The sequence below is a fragment of the Spermophilus citellus genome, assembly GCF_964194105.1.
Source record: "Spermophilus citellus genome assembly, chromosome: 16".
Classification (NCBI taxonomy): Eukaryota; Metazoa; Chordata; class Mammalia; order Rodentia; family Sciuridae; genus Spermophilus; species Spermophilus citellus.
This window is the reverse complement of record NC_138196.1, coordinates 34,673,211-34,690,851: the sequence shown is the minus strand read 5'-3', so window position 1 is coordinate 34,690,851 and position 17,641 is coordinate 34,673,211. Positions and strand designations below refer to the sequence as shown.

At 33.9% G+C, this 17,641-nt stretch overlaps 1 protein-coding gene across 1 annotated transcript in view; it reads right to left on the bottom strand.

Annotated features, from left to right (window-relative positions):
• ADAM9 (ADAM metallopeptidase domain 9) overlaps positions 1-17,641 on the bottom strand; it is a 100,757-nt gene that overhangs the window by 13,497 nt on the left and 69,619 nt on the right. Inside the window, exons 16-18 of the mRNA XM_081269735.1 lie at positions 14,099-14,282; positions 1,713-1,793; positions 1,347-1,452 (exon numbers count right to left, since the gene is read on the bottom strand). Of these exons, the coding sequence (XP_081125861.1) occupies positions 1,347-1,452; positions 1,713-1,793; positions 14,099-14,282 (371 nt within the window). The remainder of the gene's footprint in view (positions 1-1,346; positions 1,453-1,712; positions 1,794-14,098; positions 14,283-17,641) is intronic.

Here is a 17,641-nt window from a genome sequence, read left to right as displayed (position 1 = left end):
GAAAAATAAAGTCGTCCAAAAAGAAATTAAATGATACCAGATGGAAATCCAAATTTACACAAAGAAATGAAAAGCACCAGAAATGGTAACTATATGGGCACTTGTGATTATATAAGATAATAAAATGCCCATCTGCTAAGATCAAGTGAAGCAAATGACATAGCTATCATGATGTAGTGTTAGACTGCTATTGACCTTCTGACAAGGTCAGAGGGGGCTTTTCTGCTCCAGGGGACCCTGGATCATTAAAACCATGGGATTTTTCAGACTATAGCTGACCAAGAATAACTGAAACCAGGGAATTTAAAACCATGGACAAAAAAGGACTATTGAAACCATTCTGAGAATTGTTTTGGCAATTTCGTAAAAAGTTAAAGTAAGGCTGGGGTTATGGCTCAGTGGTACAGGACTTGCCTAGCTCCTGTGAGGCACTGGGTTCAATCCTCAGCACCACATAAAAAAACAAACAAACAAATAAATAAAGTTATAAAAATAAAAAGTTGAGTATACACCTACTATAAGAGCCAGACATTCTACCTAATATTTACCCAAGAGAAAGAAAGTGCATGTTTTCATTAGAAAGACACTATAAGTAAGGATCTCACACTCCATTAGGAAACAAAAATAAGTAAAAAAGTTATTACTATAGTATGTGATCATGCTAAATTCAGTACTAGGAGAGCAAAGAGAAGGGGCAGATTAATTCAGATATATGCAGTTATGGAAAACTTCCATCAGGGAATAAGGTATAAACTGAAGCCTGACCATCCATTGCCAGTTCCAATAATGTGAAAATAAAATGATTTGAAGGTTCATCAGTAAAACAGAGTAACCTATTAGAGGAATCAAATAAATCACAGTTTATCTTGGGCATAGAGAAATGAGACTGGAAAGGTAAGCTAGGGGCAAATCATGCAGGAGTAAGTCATGTTAAGGATTCATGGACTTCAGTATTTGTGATAGCAACATAAAAGCACTGAATTATAAGCAAGACACTGACATAACCAAACTGAATTCTTAAAGAAAAATACTAAAACTCTATAAGGTAGTATGGACCACAGATAATGGGGAGCAAGGTGGTAAACAGGTAATGCAGATAAGAGGCTATTCTATAAGTCCAGGAAAGAAATTTTAAAAAGTGGAGAAGAACCAACCAACCAAACAAACAAACAACAACAACAACAACAAAAAAAAAAACCCTAGAAGCCTGTGCAAAGAATTTAGGGGAGCAAAATCAAAACCATTTAATGTACAGCTGATATGGGAAGTGAGGGAAAGTTACAAGGATAACCGATTTGTGACTCAATCCCCTGGGAGAATGCACTAATTTCTTCAATATTACTTACCATTGTACGTAGGTCCACTATCCACGCTTCCTCCGTATCCTCTAGTCTCACAATTTGGGGGAGCCCAGCCATCTTCACAGTGACAATTCTTATTGCTATTACATACCTTCAAAACAATCAAAATACCACTTTTGTTAATTGTGAATGTTGCTCTGTATCATCAACTCTAAAATGAAAACCAAGAGAGAGGGCTAAATTCATAAACTCATAAAACTCTCTTTTTAAGAATGAAAAGTTTCCTCAGTATCAACAAATTTATCATCATCTTAAAATCAAGAAATCTTGGGAATTCTCATGTCATAACCTTATGGGAAATTCTCATTGTCAGCTCTACTTTTATAAACAAATCAAGAGAACATTACTTACCCCATGTCCATGACACTTTTCCTGAACATCACAGTCATAATTCAGAACAGAAGCATTTACACATTGAAAGTTCCTACAGATCTAAGTGAGGGGGAAAAAAAAGAACTAAGTAAAGAAAAATTGAATGCATTAATAAAGAAGTACCCAGAAAAAAAACTGGGTGCAAATTATTTCATTTAAAAGTTCTTTCCAAATTGTCAAGCAATGGTTAATTCCAGTATTATTATATTTTTGAAAATTAGAAAAATAAGAGAAATTAACTATTTAACAGAACTAATGATCAAAAAAGACAAAAATGATAAGACCAAACACAAAGAAAAAACTTTATTCTATGAATATAAATGTGCCAGGAAAATATTTGCAAATGATTTTTTTCAAATAAAAAATGACCAGGGCTAGGGGTGTGGCTCAGTGGTAGTGGTAGAGTGCTTGCTTAGCATGCACAAGGCTCTGAGTTCAAAACCCAACACTGAAAAAAAAAAAAGTGACCAAATAGAGTTGATCTCAGAACAATAAGAAAGATTTAATCTGGGCTGGGGATGTGGCTCAAGCGGTAGTGCGCTCGCCTGGCATGCGTGCGGCCCGGGTTCGATCCTCAGCACCACATACAAACAAAGATGCTGTGTCCGCCGAAAACTAAAAAAAATAAATAAATATTTAAAAATTCTCTCTCTCTCTCTCTCTTAAAAAAAAAGTTTAAAAAAAAAGATTTAATCTTAGGGAAATCTATTACTATAATACCTCTTATAAACCATTGTTATTACAACAGACATCAAAATAGCAGCTGATAAAATGAGAAGCATTTCAATATTTTTAGTTTTCTCAAACATAAAATGAAATAATACTTTGTTGGCAAAACAAAACCTATCTTCCAACATCATGATTAGTGATGAACTAATAGAGGCATTTCTATGAAAAGCACTATTGAAAATAAATCGTTATTATCTTATATGGCTCTGGAAATTCTGGTTCATGCAATGAGGTATAAAACAGAAGACAGTCCTAAATATTGAAAGAGATTTAGAAGTATTACCTCAGAAAAATATTAAAGATCTAAAGGAATCAACTAAAAACTTACTAGAAATTTTTCTCTTTCTAGAAAATAAACATCTTTATGAACGCTGCTCTTTTGTGAGGTTAGAAAAAAAGATAATTTTTAATGCGTGTATGAAATTTTTTGTTTGATTTATCGGAATACACTTTCAATTTTGTACTTTTTTTCTGCTAAATAGCACAGCATGGTAATCTTTCTAAATAAGGACTAATCTTTTTTAAAAATTGTTGGGAACTATTTTAAAATGTTATTAGGTTACCAACTATACAAGATCAGAATGTTTAAATACACTAATGAAATAAAAAACATTATGAGAACAAACATACTTTGATACAGGGAAATCTCAACAGTTACCTTTACTAAAAAATACACAGGCTTGAACAGAATTGTACTTAGAGAAATACATTTCCTCCAATTATTTCAGTCAATTTTTAAATAGAAAATATATGTATGTGATTAAAAGTACAAAAAGGACAGAAGATTCTACAATGCAAATTCATACCTCATCTGTCCTCTAGCTGCCTAGTAATCTTGAAAAAAGATTTAGAAAATACTTTTTTCATGCATCCACAAATATTTTAGAGCAGATATTTACCACCAGTTTCTCTATTGCTTTAAAAGGAGAGTTTCTTTCCCAAAATTGATATACAGTGCATAGCTGAAGCAGTAAATTAGATCATAGAAATAAGAGAAAATGTGCTAATAACTCCCAAATTTACTTTAAAGAACAGAAAACATTCCAAGTTTTTCACAGAAAAGGATGTTCTGATTAGTAGTGTTTGCCTTGTGCAGTAAAAGGAACCAAACTGGAAAGAATACACTGATAAAGTGCTTAGAAGAGGAGGGCAAGACTATATTTTTATATATATTTATGGTAAAAAGAAACAACAAATTAAGATCACATTTACAACAGATATAACTAACTAACAGGTTGTCTTTATATATGAGACAACCCAATCAAAAAACCAGAAGACATGAATATAAGCCTCTCAGAATGGACCTAATAAAGACATGAAAAAAAATGCTCAAGCAGGGAAATACAAACAATTTTCAGGATGCAAAGACTTTAAAAGACTCATGTTGACAAGAATCTAGGGGAAAATAAGACACCCTCATATTCAGATGATGGAAGGTAAACTGTTAATGTCTCACTGAAAAGTAAAATGGCAATCTCTATCAAAATTTTACATGTACATAATGATTAATCTTAAAAAAGAATACTTGACATCTATCCAACAGAAGTATTTATAAAAGCAGATTAGATTAAATGCAGAAAAACATTCAGCACTAAATTGTAAACAATATAAATCTCCATAATATCATTAAATAATTGCTATATCTAAAATGGAATATGGAATAAAGTAGATTTTCCTATAATGACATGAAAGGCCTTTACCCTGTACCACTGAGTAAACACATTTCAGAATATTAAAGTCTAATCTATTTCTATTTTTTTAAAGTGTGTGGGAGTGGTAGAGAGTATAAATATTTTTAAATGCCCAGAGAGGGTGAGGACTACACAGGTACACAACACAGTGATTACCCTAGAAAATGAGTTTGAAAAGGGGAAAACAAGTGGGACATCATCAGAGTGTCTTTGTTTTTTGTTTTAATACAATATTTTAAAATTTTTTAATAATTAAAATATGATGTTCCAATTGTTTAATGTTTACCAAAGGAAGAAATACTTTATATTGGGGCATAGAATAAAATCTAGTTATATTCAGATGGATAAAGCAAAATGTCACTGAGAAGGGCTGGGAAAAAATCTATTAGACAAAGTACAGTAAAAATATCAATTAAAGTAAATTTTAAGACAAAACATTAAAATATAACAAAGAAGCACTATAAATTAATAAAAGTTATAACCCACAACTAAATTATGATAATCAAGAAACTCTACCTCAGATATAGCATTTAGCACTCCTAGTATAAAAAAAAATCTGTAACTATAAGAGAAAATGAAAACAGAAGTGACTCAGTGACTTTAGTATTCCTTTCTATAAATCTTTAACACTTGAAGAACAACAAATAAGAATGTGATAGATGTGAATATATAATTATCAAACACTACATGTTATAAGCAATAATACACTCATTTCAAATGCACTCAGAATATTCATCAAAAAATGAACCTGGAGTTAACCCATTAACCCTGTGTCTCATTCCAAGCCCAAGCAAATGCCTGATGCCTTTAAAAGCCATAAAAATATGCCCAATTTCCAAAACCAAGAGTCAGTATATTTTCATAAAAATTTGCCTTTGCTTAAGCTAACATTTTGGGTGGGGGGGAATGCATGCTTTGATGGTTATGATTTTCAAACCAGGTAACCAGCACTTTGCTGTACTACTCCTAACAAAGTTGACACAACACTTGCAACATCACTTCTTTTTTTGTTGTTATTTTGTTTTGTTTTTGGTGCTGGGGATTGAACCCAGGGCCTTGTGCATGCAAGAAAGCACTCTACCAACTGAGCTATCTCCCCAGACCATAACATCACTTCGAAAGAATGTGGTACCAGTTGTTCTCTGCTTTTTCATTTAATATTAAAATATAAATATATGTGTGTGTGTATATATACACATATACACACACTATTAAAAAACATAAATATGCCACTTTTTTATCCATTCATCTATTGAAGGGGATCTAGGTTAGTTCCATAGTTTAGCTATTGTGAATTGTGCTGCTATAAACATTGATGTGGCTATGTCCCTGTAGTATGCTATTTTTAAGTCCTTTGGTTACAGGCCAAGGAGAGAGATAGCTAGGTCAAATGGTGGTTCCATTCCCAATTTTCCAAGAAATCTCCATACTGCTTTCCATATTGGCTGTACCAATTTGCAGTCCCACCAGCAGTGTATGAGTGTACTTTTTTCCTCACATAAGGAGGCTGATTCATATTGGGGTAGGGAGGGGGAGCATGGGAGGAATACACAAACTCTAGATAGGGCAGAGGGGAAGAGGGAGTTATGGGGATAGAAATGATGGTGGAATGTAATGGACATTATAATCCAAAGTATATGTATGAAGACATGAATTGGTGTGAATATACTTTGTATACAACCAGATATGAAAAAATGTACTCTATATGTGTAATATGAATTGTAATGCATTTCGTTGTCATATATAAATTTAAAAATTAATCAAAAAAAGAAAATGCAACAAAACATATATATAATATATAATATAATATAATATAATATAATATAATATAATATAATATAATATAATATAATATATATGGTTAAAAAACAAATAGTGATAGAGGCTTTATGGCAGAAACAACTCCCTGACCCACTCTTATGTAATCTGTCAGTCAAAGAGTCCAGAGGCAACTGCTATTTCTTGTGATAATTACCTCTCTATTTTAAATCGATATTTTTCTTGATTTATGTTGAGAGAGCAGACCAAATGCACCCTCTGCAGGCAGGCAGATCTGAAAGGGGGTGGAGATTGGAGGGGGTTCTTGAGCCACCTGTGCCCAGTGTCTTCTCCTGAACTCACCAATTGGATCAACCACTTTGTCTCCCTTGGAGAGACATGAAGGAGTATCAGACTGAGGCCAGGAATGTTATTTTCATGGAAGTTCTACCACAAGGAAACATGAAAAGTTTAAGTAGAAACACTGTAGATTTCAAAGCTAAGTACTATATTCCACTCCTCATATAGCCTTGTTTTTTTTTTTTTAAAGAGAGAGAGAGAGAGAGAATTTTAATATTTATTTATTTTTTGTTTTGTTTTCGGCGGACACAACATCTTTGTTGGTATGTGGTGCTGAGGATCGAACCCGGGCCGCACGCATGCCAGGCGAGCGCGCTACCGCTTGAGCCACATCCCCAGCCCCTAGCCTTGTTTTTGATAATAAGTAAAGACTACCTTTCTTCTCAAAAATTGCCCTTTGTTGTAACCTCAGTATCTTCCTTTCAAACAATTTACCATGTCATTTTCTTTTCAAACTTCCCTTTCTCTAGAAACCTCCCTACAGGGTGATTTTGCTCCAATCTGAATTGATTGCTCTCCTGGCCCTGTACACCACTGTTGTTATCTTGAAATTTCTCTTTAACATTATTCAGTTTCCTGGACTATAATTTTTTCTCTTCCTGTTTTACTTTCTCATTTGCTGGAACATTACTTCAGAAAGTGCCTAAGAAAGAATAAATAAAAGATAAATGTTCTGATTATTTAAATGTGTGAAATATTTTTATTTTGTCCTCTAACATGATTAATAATTTAACTGTATACAAAATTCTAAGTTGAGAACCTTTCAGAAACATAAAAATATTTCTCCCCTATCTTCCAGAACTCAGTTCTAACCACCTTTCTTTACCTATGATCTATTTTTTATTTGTCTTTGTTTCTGTCTCTGGATGTTTTTAGGATTATTCTTCACCAGTACTCTGGAATTTCACAATTGTCCACTTCACCTCTGTGTTCTTTATCTCTAAATTAGAGATTTAAATTAATTGAATCTCAAATTCTTAATTTATCTTCTCAGAATTTCACCTTTTCTTTCACACTTTCCATCTCTAACTTTTTGTGCAAGAATTGTCCAACTTCATGCAACAATCCACTTAAAGCCAGTTACAGGTGTATAAAAGACAACTGTGTACTATAGAAAGAACATGGGAGACAAGCATCTCCCAGTACAACAAAAATAGTATCTTCTGATGTCCTTCCTAAAATAGACAACTATCTATTGCTGCTTCATTGACAAGATATGAGAAGTAAGCTGAGGAGCCAGCCTCTCCCTTGTAGACCAAGTCTTCAGTTCCATGTTTCATCCCACTCAGCTATAACCAGTACTTCCAAATCATAAATCTGTCAGTTTAGTCAAGCTAAAAGGCAGTGTTCTTGTGCACATCCTCTCTGTTTACATTTTAAGTTGTATGTTCACTACTGTTGAAATATTCTCCATCCTCTGGGTTTTTCAAATGTTCTTAAAATCTTTACTTATTATTGAGATCTCCTCGATTTCATGCTTTTGCGTTTATCCCTCATTTATTCATTTATCTTTTGGGCAGGCTTGGCAGAGAAGATAAACTAAAATTGCGATCTACCTATTTTTGCAGATTTTCTTCCAGTTCATATTTTTACTCTGAACTTTATTTATTTATAATAACTGATTGTGAGTTAATTTTATGTGTCAACTTGAGTAGGTCATGAGGTGCCTAGATATTCAGTCAAACATTATTCTGTATGTTTCTGCAAGGGACTTTGGATAATTTTCTAAAAATTCTTTTACTTGTAGTTAGACACAATACCTCTATTTTATTTATTTGTTTTTATATGGTGCTGAGGATAGAACCCAATGAATGCTTGCATGTGCTAGGCGAGCGCTCTTCCATTGAGCCACAACCCCAGCCCTGATTTTGGACAAATTTAACATTTAAATCAACAAACTGAGTAAAACAGCTCTACCTACTATGGGTGGACCTCATCCAATCCGCTGAAGACCTGAATAGAACCAAAATGCTGGTATCCCCAAATAATAGGAAATTCCTGTGAAATTATGTATACATACCACATTTTCTTTATCCATGAATCTATTAAAGGGCACTAAGGTTGGTTCCATAGCTTGGCTCTTGTGAATTGAGTTGCTATAAACATTGATGTGGCTACATCACTGTAGTATACTGACTTTAAGCCTTCTGGGTATATACCAACGAGTGGGATAACTGGGTCAAATGGTAGTTCCATTGCAAGTTTTCTGAGGAATCTCCAAACTGCTTTCCAGAGTGATTGTATCAACTTGCAGTCCCACCAGCAATGTATGAGTGTACCTTTTTCCCCACATCCTTGCCAACATTTATTGTTACTTGCATTCTTGATAATTGCCATTCTGACTAGAGTGAGATGGAATCTCAGTGTAGTTTTAATTCACATTTCTCTAATTGCTAGAGATGTTGTCATCAGTGCCCTTCCAAGCAGAGGGCTACACAGCCACTGCGTACTCTGCACAGGTCCTAGGGTTACACTGCCTACTTCCCATATCACAACTGGCCTTTCAAGCTGTGCCTTGAAGCCCGTTTCTAGGATCTCTGGATTTTTCATTGCAAGAACAATCCTACCTATCCTGAGGGTGCTGGGAAGATGTGAGATCTGTCTTCCCCCACTACAAGGATAAGGTGTGTGTGCACAGAAGGAAATAAAGCCAAGAGAGAAGCACGGATAGAAGAGGTAGAAAGACCCAGAGGAACGTTATCTGAAATTCTCAATCCCAAAACTCTTTTTCTGATCCTGTGGTTGAAACAATAAATTTCCTTTTATGCTTTAATCTAGTCTTAGCTGCATTTTTGTGAGATTTAAGAGTACTATCTATGACCACAGAGTAAAATTTTATGTATTCAAAAAAATCATCTAATCTTCCTTCAGAAGTACAAAAATATATTCACTAGGAAAAGAATATAGGAATATATCTATTACCAAACAGTGTCCACTTCAGGAATATAAGATTATAATTTAAAAATTAAAACTATATAAGTTAAACAAATTTTAGATATATGTTTTATAGAATGGAAGAGTAATGTTAGGAAATTAATTGATATAATCCAGCATACATCAATAGATCAAAGGAAAATCCTGATTATTTCACTAGCTATCAAAAAAATTCTTATAAAATTTTAAATCTATTCTTTTATTTTTTTCATTCTTACTAATTAGGATGAAAAAGATATTCCATTTAAATAATAAATACTTTCTGCCTTAAGGCACCAAAGTCACATATAATCTTGGAAACTTAAGTACATTTTCAGTTAAGTCAGGGACACCATCATAATAATTATTTAGGGCAGGGGATGTGGCTCAAGCGGGAGCGCGCTCGCCTGGCATGCGTGCGGCCCGGGTTCGATCCTCAGCACCACATACCAACAAAGATGTTGTGTCCGCCGAGAACTAAGAAAAAATAAATAAATATTTAAAAAATTCTCTCTCTCTCTCTCTGTCCCCCTCTCTCTCACTCTCTCTTTTAAAAAAAAATTATTTAAAATTATCTAAAAATTCTATCATTGCAGTTCAATGAGAAAAAATAATTGAAACTGTAAATATCTGAAAGGAAAGAGCTTTTTTTTTTTTCCATTTACAGATGATTACTGTTTAACCTAGAAAATGCTAATGTAATCAACAACAAAAATACCTGACACTAAGTACATGGCTGCTAACAAAATAAATATATACAAATGAATGTTTCTTGGAATAGCAATAATAACAAGTCAAAAATATTAAACAAAATAACTTTTCTTAAAAGTGAAAACTGATAAGAAAATGAATAAATCAGAAAACCAATGGGAGGAAGGGAGCCTAGTCCTAAAATGGAAATGAAAACATCAAATATGTAGGAATAAAACCTAATGAAAAAAATGAATGGACTTTATGACTAAATCTTTAAAAGAAGACCCCCCAAAATGGAGAGACATACCATGTTCTTCTATGGGAGACTCAATTATGTAAGATGTCACTTTTCCCCATAACAAATGCATAAATTTAATGTCATCCCAACCAAAATTCCAAAGCACCTTTTTTATTTTTTGCACCTTGATAAAATGATCTCAAGTTCATCTGAAATGATAAATAAATGAAAATAGCCAAGAAACTATGAAAAAAGAATGAGGAGCAACTGTACTATTTTGCATATTAAAAATTCTTATAAAACTACTCAAAGTAAAACAAGGTGGCCTGCACACATGAGTAGTCAGACAAACCAAAGAACATGATGTATAAAATAGAAACTGAACCCAAATAAACTAAAAATGTAATAAGTAATTCAAACAGCATTCCAAATTTAAAAAGAGATTAGAATCAAGGTTGTTAAGGTAGATGATAAACCATTCTGGAAAAAAAAACTTGGAATAGCATTAATTTCTCTATGAATAAATGAAAAAGAATCCATGTCAACCTCAAACAAAAATGAAAGAGACAAGTATTAAAATAACAAAACAGTTTAGAAACACAAGAGAATAAAAACCTTACAATATACTGAGAAAAGTCTATCAAAATATTAAAATAGGTAAATAAAGTTGGAAACCATATAGTAGATTTAAGAAAATAAAAATTTAAACATGGCAAAAAGTTCTAAAATAAAAAGAAGCCAGCAGTAAACTGGAGGGATATATGTATATATCGTTACATTTTACATAGTTAAATTTCTTCAAAATTATTAAGAAGCCAATTTTTAAGTAGTTGAAGAATATCAGCAGGCAAATCACAAAAGTATAAATACATTTATACAAATGAAAAAATTCAGCATCACCAATAAGAAGAAAGAGTAAAAGAAAAGAAAATCATCATTGAAAGCTTTAAAATAATAACTGTTAACCTTGACTAAGGGATGGAAAATTTAAAACGCTTATAACATAATTGAATGGAAGATAATAAAAACTTTTCCAAATAGAAATGTGGCAAAACCATATCTAAAACCTTAAAAGTGTGCACACCTTTATAGCAGTTTAACTTAGAAAACAATCAAGAATGTTTTGAAGTTTTTATTTCTAAAGCTGTAGCATTATTTATAATAGCTACAGCAGGCAAGTTTATAGCAAGGGTAGGCACAAAACCATGTGAGTCTTTTTCTAAGAAGTGAAAAACAGAATTGGAAATAGCAACAGTAGAAACTGAGGTAATTAGAGGGTCCACCCGTCTGTCTTTATAATAGGCTACATAATTAGATAGCTATGTTCTCCCAATCACACTCCCTCCACCTCACCTTTGCCCTCCAGCTACACTCCTCCATGTGAGTTGGTTTCTTCATCTCGTTTAACATTCCTACTCCCTCCTCTCTATTATTATGGCTGAAGCTTGCCACAGCCTTCTAGCCCAAGTCCTACTTCATGACATCTCTCAAAAAATTCTTCCAGTGTCTGCCCTACCCTTAACTTTCTTAAGAACATTTTTTTAGAAGATGGAAAAATATACCCTGTTCATGGGTAGGCAGAACTAACATCATCAAAATGGCAATATTACCAAAAGTTCTCTATAGGTTTAATGCAATGCCAATCAAAATCCCAACAGCATTTCTTGTAGAAATAGAGAAAGCAATCGTGAAATTCATATGGAAAAATAAAAGACCCAGAATAGCAAAAACAATGCTAAGCAGGAAGTGTGAATCAGGTGGTATAGCGATACCAGACTTCAAACTATACTACAGAGCAATAGTAACAAAAACAGCATGGTACTGGTACCAAAACAGGCGGGTGGACCAATGGTACAGAATAGAGGACACGGAAACCAACCCACAAAACTACAACTTTCTTATATTTGATAAAGGGGCTAAAAGCATGCAATGGAGGAAGGATAGCATCTTCAACAAATGGTGTTGGGAAAACTGGAAATCCATATGCAACAAAATGAAACTGAATCCCTTTCTCTCGCCATGCACAAAAGTTAACTCAAAATGGATCAAGGAGCTTGATATCAAATCAGAGACACGGCATCTGATAGAAGAAAAAGTTGGCTACGACCTACATACTGTGGGGTCGGACTCCAAATTCCTCAATAGGACACCCACAGCACAAGAGTTAACATCTAGAATCAACAAATGGGACTTACTCAAACTAAAAAGTTTTTTCTCAGCAAAAGAAACAATAAGAGAGGTAAATAGGGAGCCTACATCATGGGAACAAATCTTTACTCCTCACATTTCAGATAGAGCTCTAATATCCAGAGTATACAAAGAACTCAAAAAATTAGAAAATAAGATAACAAATAACCCAATCAACAAATGGGCCAAGGACCTGAACAGACACTTCTCAGAGGAGGACATACAATCAATCAACAAGTACATGGAAAAATGCTCACCATCTCTAGCAGTCAGAGAAATGCAAATCAAAACCACCCTAAGATACCATCTCACTCCAGTAAGATTGGCAACCATTATGAAGTCAAACAATAACAAGTGCTGGTGAGGATGTGGGGAAAATGGTACACTTGTTCATTGTTGGTGGGACTGCAAATTGGTGCAGCCAATTTGGAAAGCAGTATGGAGATTTCTTGGAAAGCTGGGAATGGAACAACCATTTGACCCAGCTATTCCCCTTCTCGGTCTATTCCCTAAAGACCTAAAAAGAGCATGCTACAGGGACACTGCTACATCGATGTTCATAGCAGCACAATTCACAATAGCAAGACTGTGGAACCAACCTAGATGCCCTTCAATAGATGAATGGATAAAAAAAAAATGTGGCATTTATACACAATGGAGTATTACTCTGCATTAAAAAATGACAAAATCATAGAATTTGCAGGGAAATGGATGGCATTAGAGCAGATTATGCTAAGTGAAGCTAGCCAAGCCCTAAAAAACAAATGCCAAATGTCTTCTTTGATATAAGGAGAGTAACTAAGAACAGAATAGGGAAGAAGAGCACGAGAAGAAGACCAACATTAAACAAGGATGAGAGGTGGGAGGGAAAGGGAGAGAGAAGGGAAATTGCATGGAAATGCAAGGAGACCCTCAGGGTTATACAAAATTACATACAAGAGGAAGTGAGGGGAAAGGGAAAAATAATACAAGGGGGAGGAATGAATTACAGTAGAGGGGGTAGAGAGAGAAGAGGGGAGGGGAGGGGAGGGGAGTGGGGATAGTAGAGGATAGGAAAGGCAGCAGAATACAACAGACATGAGTATGTCAATATGTAAATCAATGGAAGTGTAACTGATATGATTCTGTAATCTGTATACGGGGTAAAAATGGGAGTTCATAACCCACTTGAATCAAAGTGTGAAATATGATATATCAAGAACTATGTAATGTTTTGAACAACCAACAATAAAATAAATAAATAAATACATACATACATACAATGAGTAAATTAAAAAAAAAAAAAAAAGAATATTTTTTTAAAGGAATTTGGCACAGGTCACCTTCTCATCTAGACGCACTGGCACTAAGTCATGAGCTGGATAACTGGGCTCATGAAACCCAAACAGTAGGGTCAGCGTATCAAGGAACAGGGCAAGCACTATGACATTTCTGGAACGGAGGCACATGTCACTCACACATACATACACTCCCATTCTGGAAATCACCTAAGTGTCCCAATAATAGAAAAATGGCTAATAAATAATAGCATATCCATAGAGAGAGGAAATATGCACAGTATATTGCCAAGTTAAAAATATTAGTTATATGACCCAGTGAAGAAATATGGATTGTAAAATTATAGATGTTCTCAATTTTCTTCTTGGTGGCTTTGGATTTTGTAACATTTCTACAATAAATATAGATTTCTTTTATAACCATAAAAGAGCAGGCACTTACTTTGTATAATAGTTTTTACTTTGTATAATAGTTTTTAAAAAATATTTTATTTTATAAACAGAAAATATTTTGATTACCTTTCCAGTATCACATTTTGTGCCTTCATTCACCATCCCTGGATCTGGAACATCTGATCCTAATTGGAAATCCACGCCCCAACATTTGGTGCCTCGACTAGGTGTTTGAATAATGGCAGGCACAATTCCAAATACAGGCATCTCTTGTACATTCTCACACTGAAGCTTTCCACACAAAGCATTTCTACAAAGTAAGAAAAAAAAAAAGGAAACATAAAATGCATCCACTGTACAAACAAAAGATAAATTACATATTTGTATGAAGCCAGAATTTGCTATTTGGCTGAAGGAAATCTCAACAGAGGAAGTGTATAAGAGCAAGAGATGAAAAGCAACTATCTTTTAAAAAGGAAGAGAAGAGATAAATGGAAGCTAAGATGCAAATTATTAGGGTAACAAATGATGCTAACACTCCTTTTCCCACTCCTAATCCCTCTTCATTGTCTATCTAGTGTTCAAAAGAGTCTAACTAGTAAGGGTGTTTACAAAATGTGACACAGTGAGGGAGGAAACTCTAAAAAAAGGACTCCACCCCTCTTTGCCTGGCTGACTCCTAACTTCTTTTTTTTAAATATTTATTTTTTAGTTTTAGGTGGACACAATAACAATTTTATTTTTTATGTGGTGCTGAGAATCGAACCCAGTGCCTCATGCATGCTAGGCAAGCACTCTACCACTTGAGCCACATCCCCAGCCCTGACTCCTAGCTTCTTAAAGATTCAATCCTTAATTTACTAACTTATTAATTTATTGACTTGATATTCAAAATCTATGAAGTTTTCCCTGGCTACCATTCACATTTAAAGGTTGTATAAGATAAATGTCCTTCCTATATACATTATATCCTGCATATTTCTAATATCAACTTTTATGACCCAGCATTGAAATTTCCTATTTTAACTGTTATTTGACCTAAGCACCTAACCTATTCTTGAATCTTTTCCATGATATTATTGCCAAGTCATCATAGGACATTTTTTTCCAATACTTCTAACTCACAACCTCCTGCAACTTCCTCCATTTTGCTATTATGCACATTCTTTTACTCACTAAGTGAAAAATCTTTCTCTTACTATCCCTTCTCCATTGATTCCAGACCTTTCATAGGAGACCACACAAATAATCTTCTTCTTTCAGGATGTAGCTAATTGTGGACAATAGCTCCTAAATGCTTACTGCACAAGGGAAATATCCTACTATTACTTTTCATGTAACAAGGAACAAGAAAGTTCCCTTCTAATATGTTTCAGTTTGCCTCATTGCCTTTTTTTTTTTTTTTTTTTTAGACAGGTCTCACTAAGTTGATTAGGGTCTCACTAAGTTTCTGAGGCTGGCTCTGAACCTCCAATCCTCCTGCCTCAGCTTCTCCAGCTGCTGGGATTATAGGCATGCACCATAGTACCTGCCTGTCTTACTGCCTCTTGAAGCATGATACTCAGAATGGAACTTCATTTTTAGCTTGACAAGCAAAGAAAATGGAGCGCTCTTTCATTTTATTCCAGATACTACATTTCCATTAAGCCTAAGATTATAGCAGCTTTTCCAGAATTTTTATTCCATTATTGATTCCCTTAAATTTATCAAAAAGACTCCTATTTAATTTTTATCATATGCTGCTATTCCCTATCTTCCCTCTGTTCTGCAATAAGAATTCATGATTTTGTCCCAACTTTACATTTATTCTATGTTGACATTCATTTGCTAGATTACCAGAGTAAAAGTGCTTAAACTCTGTCCCTCAGTTTCTTCATCTAAAAGAAGGAAATAAATAATAATGCCTATATTACATAGTTGGGAGATTAGGTATGAAACCTCTAAAATGATACATAGCATAAAGTGGATCTCAGTTAACATCTTCCGGAGCCTGGCAAAATTCACATTGCTGAGATACATTCATTATTTCATACGCAATCTTGGTGACATATTAAAGTATAAAAGGAAAATACTCTTAACATAAAAAAAACTGTTACACATCATTTAAAAAAATCATTTGAACAGAAAAAACTTCATAAAGATACAGGCAGTTCACAAAATAAAAAACACAAACATCCCAAAAAAAAAGACAAAAAGATGTTTTTATTAACTATAATATCACAACCTCAATAAAATAATTGCTTCAGTTAAGGATCATCCATCGGGTGAAACGGTGGTGGGGCAGTGGATATTCATATTGCACAAAAGCATCATTCCACATATTTATTACCTGATGGCTGCAATGGAAAATCCTAACTTTATGATAGCAAGATCTGGTCACTGTTGCTTAGTATCACCAATCGTAAGACAGCCCATATTATGTGCCTTCTTAACATAATGATCACTTATGAAATATTTTTAACAGATGTATTTAACCCAAATCTAAGATTTTAGATTTCAATTCTCATTTAAAGAAAATTCAGTGAACAGATAAAAGTCAAGCAACACTGAAAGAAAATTATCAAACAAATCCAAAACATGGGCTTATTGGCCCAGCCATTTCCACAGGTCAATGCCGTTGGAAAGAAAAAAATTACAATGAAGGGGAATATTTTAGATTGAAAGTGACTTAAATGACATGACAACTAAATGCAACAGATGATCCTTGATTTGAGTCCTGATATGGAAAAATTGTCAGTGTGAAACACAATTTGAGGAAGACTAGGGAAATATGAATATCAACTAGGTATCAGATATTTAAAAGCTGATCATTTTGCTGGAGGTGATACAGTATTGTGAATTGCCTTAAAGAACAGCAGTGGGTGTAGTTCAGTGGTAGAGAATATGCTTAGCATGCATAAGGCCCTGGGTTCAACCTTCAGCACCAAAACTATAGTAATTTAAAATAAACGAAATAACGAAAAGTTCAAAAGGATGATATTATCTATATACTGGAATAAAAAAGAGAAAAATAGCCCTTTCAGTCAAGGTGTTGCACATGGTTTATATATTTCTAAATATGAACCACATGTTTAGAATAGCAATGTTTATGTTCAACATGAAACATGTGGTTCGTGTTTAGAAATATATGAACACATGAAAAGGAAAAAAAATACTTCAAGGAAATATCTGGATGATAGAACCATATGTGATTATTCTTTAGATTTTTTTTAGATTTTATATATATATTTTCTATGATGAGATTATAATAAAGATCATGATGAGGAGGAGGAGGAAGAGAAGGAGGAGGAGCACTACAATGACCACGTACTGCCCTTAGCACTAATATTCAACACTCATTTAGTCTTCCAAACAACACTTAGAGGGCTGGGGTTGTGGCTCAGTGGTAGAGCACTTGCCTAGCACATGTGAGGCCCTGGGTTCGATCCTCAGCACCACATAAAAATAAATAAAATAAAGGTATTGTGTCCAACTACAACTAAATAAATATTTTTTTAAAAAACACTTAGAAATAAATACCAATATTATCCCCATTTTATAGGAAAAAAAAATGAAGAATGAAAGGGAGGTGAATTGTTTAAAGTCTCTGAGATGTTAAGAAGTTGAACCAGGATTCAAACTCAAAGGGTCTAACTTCAAATGTGTATTCAGAATAACTATAGTACCCTT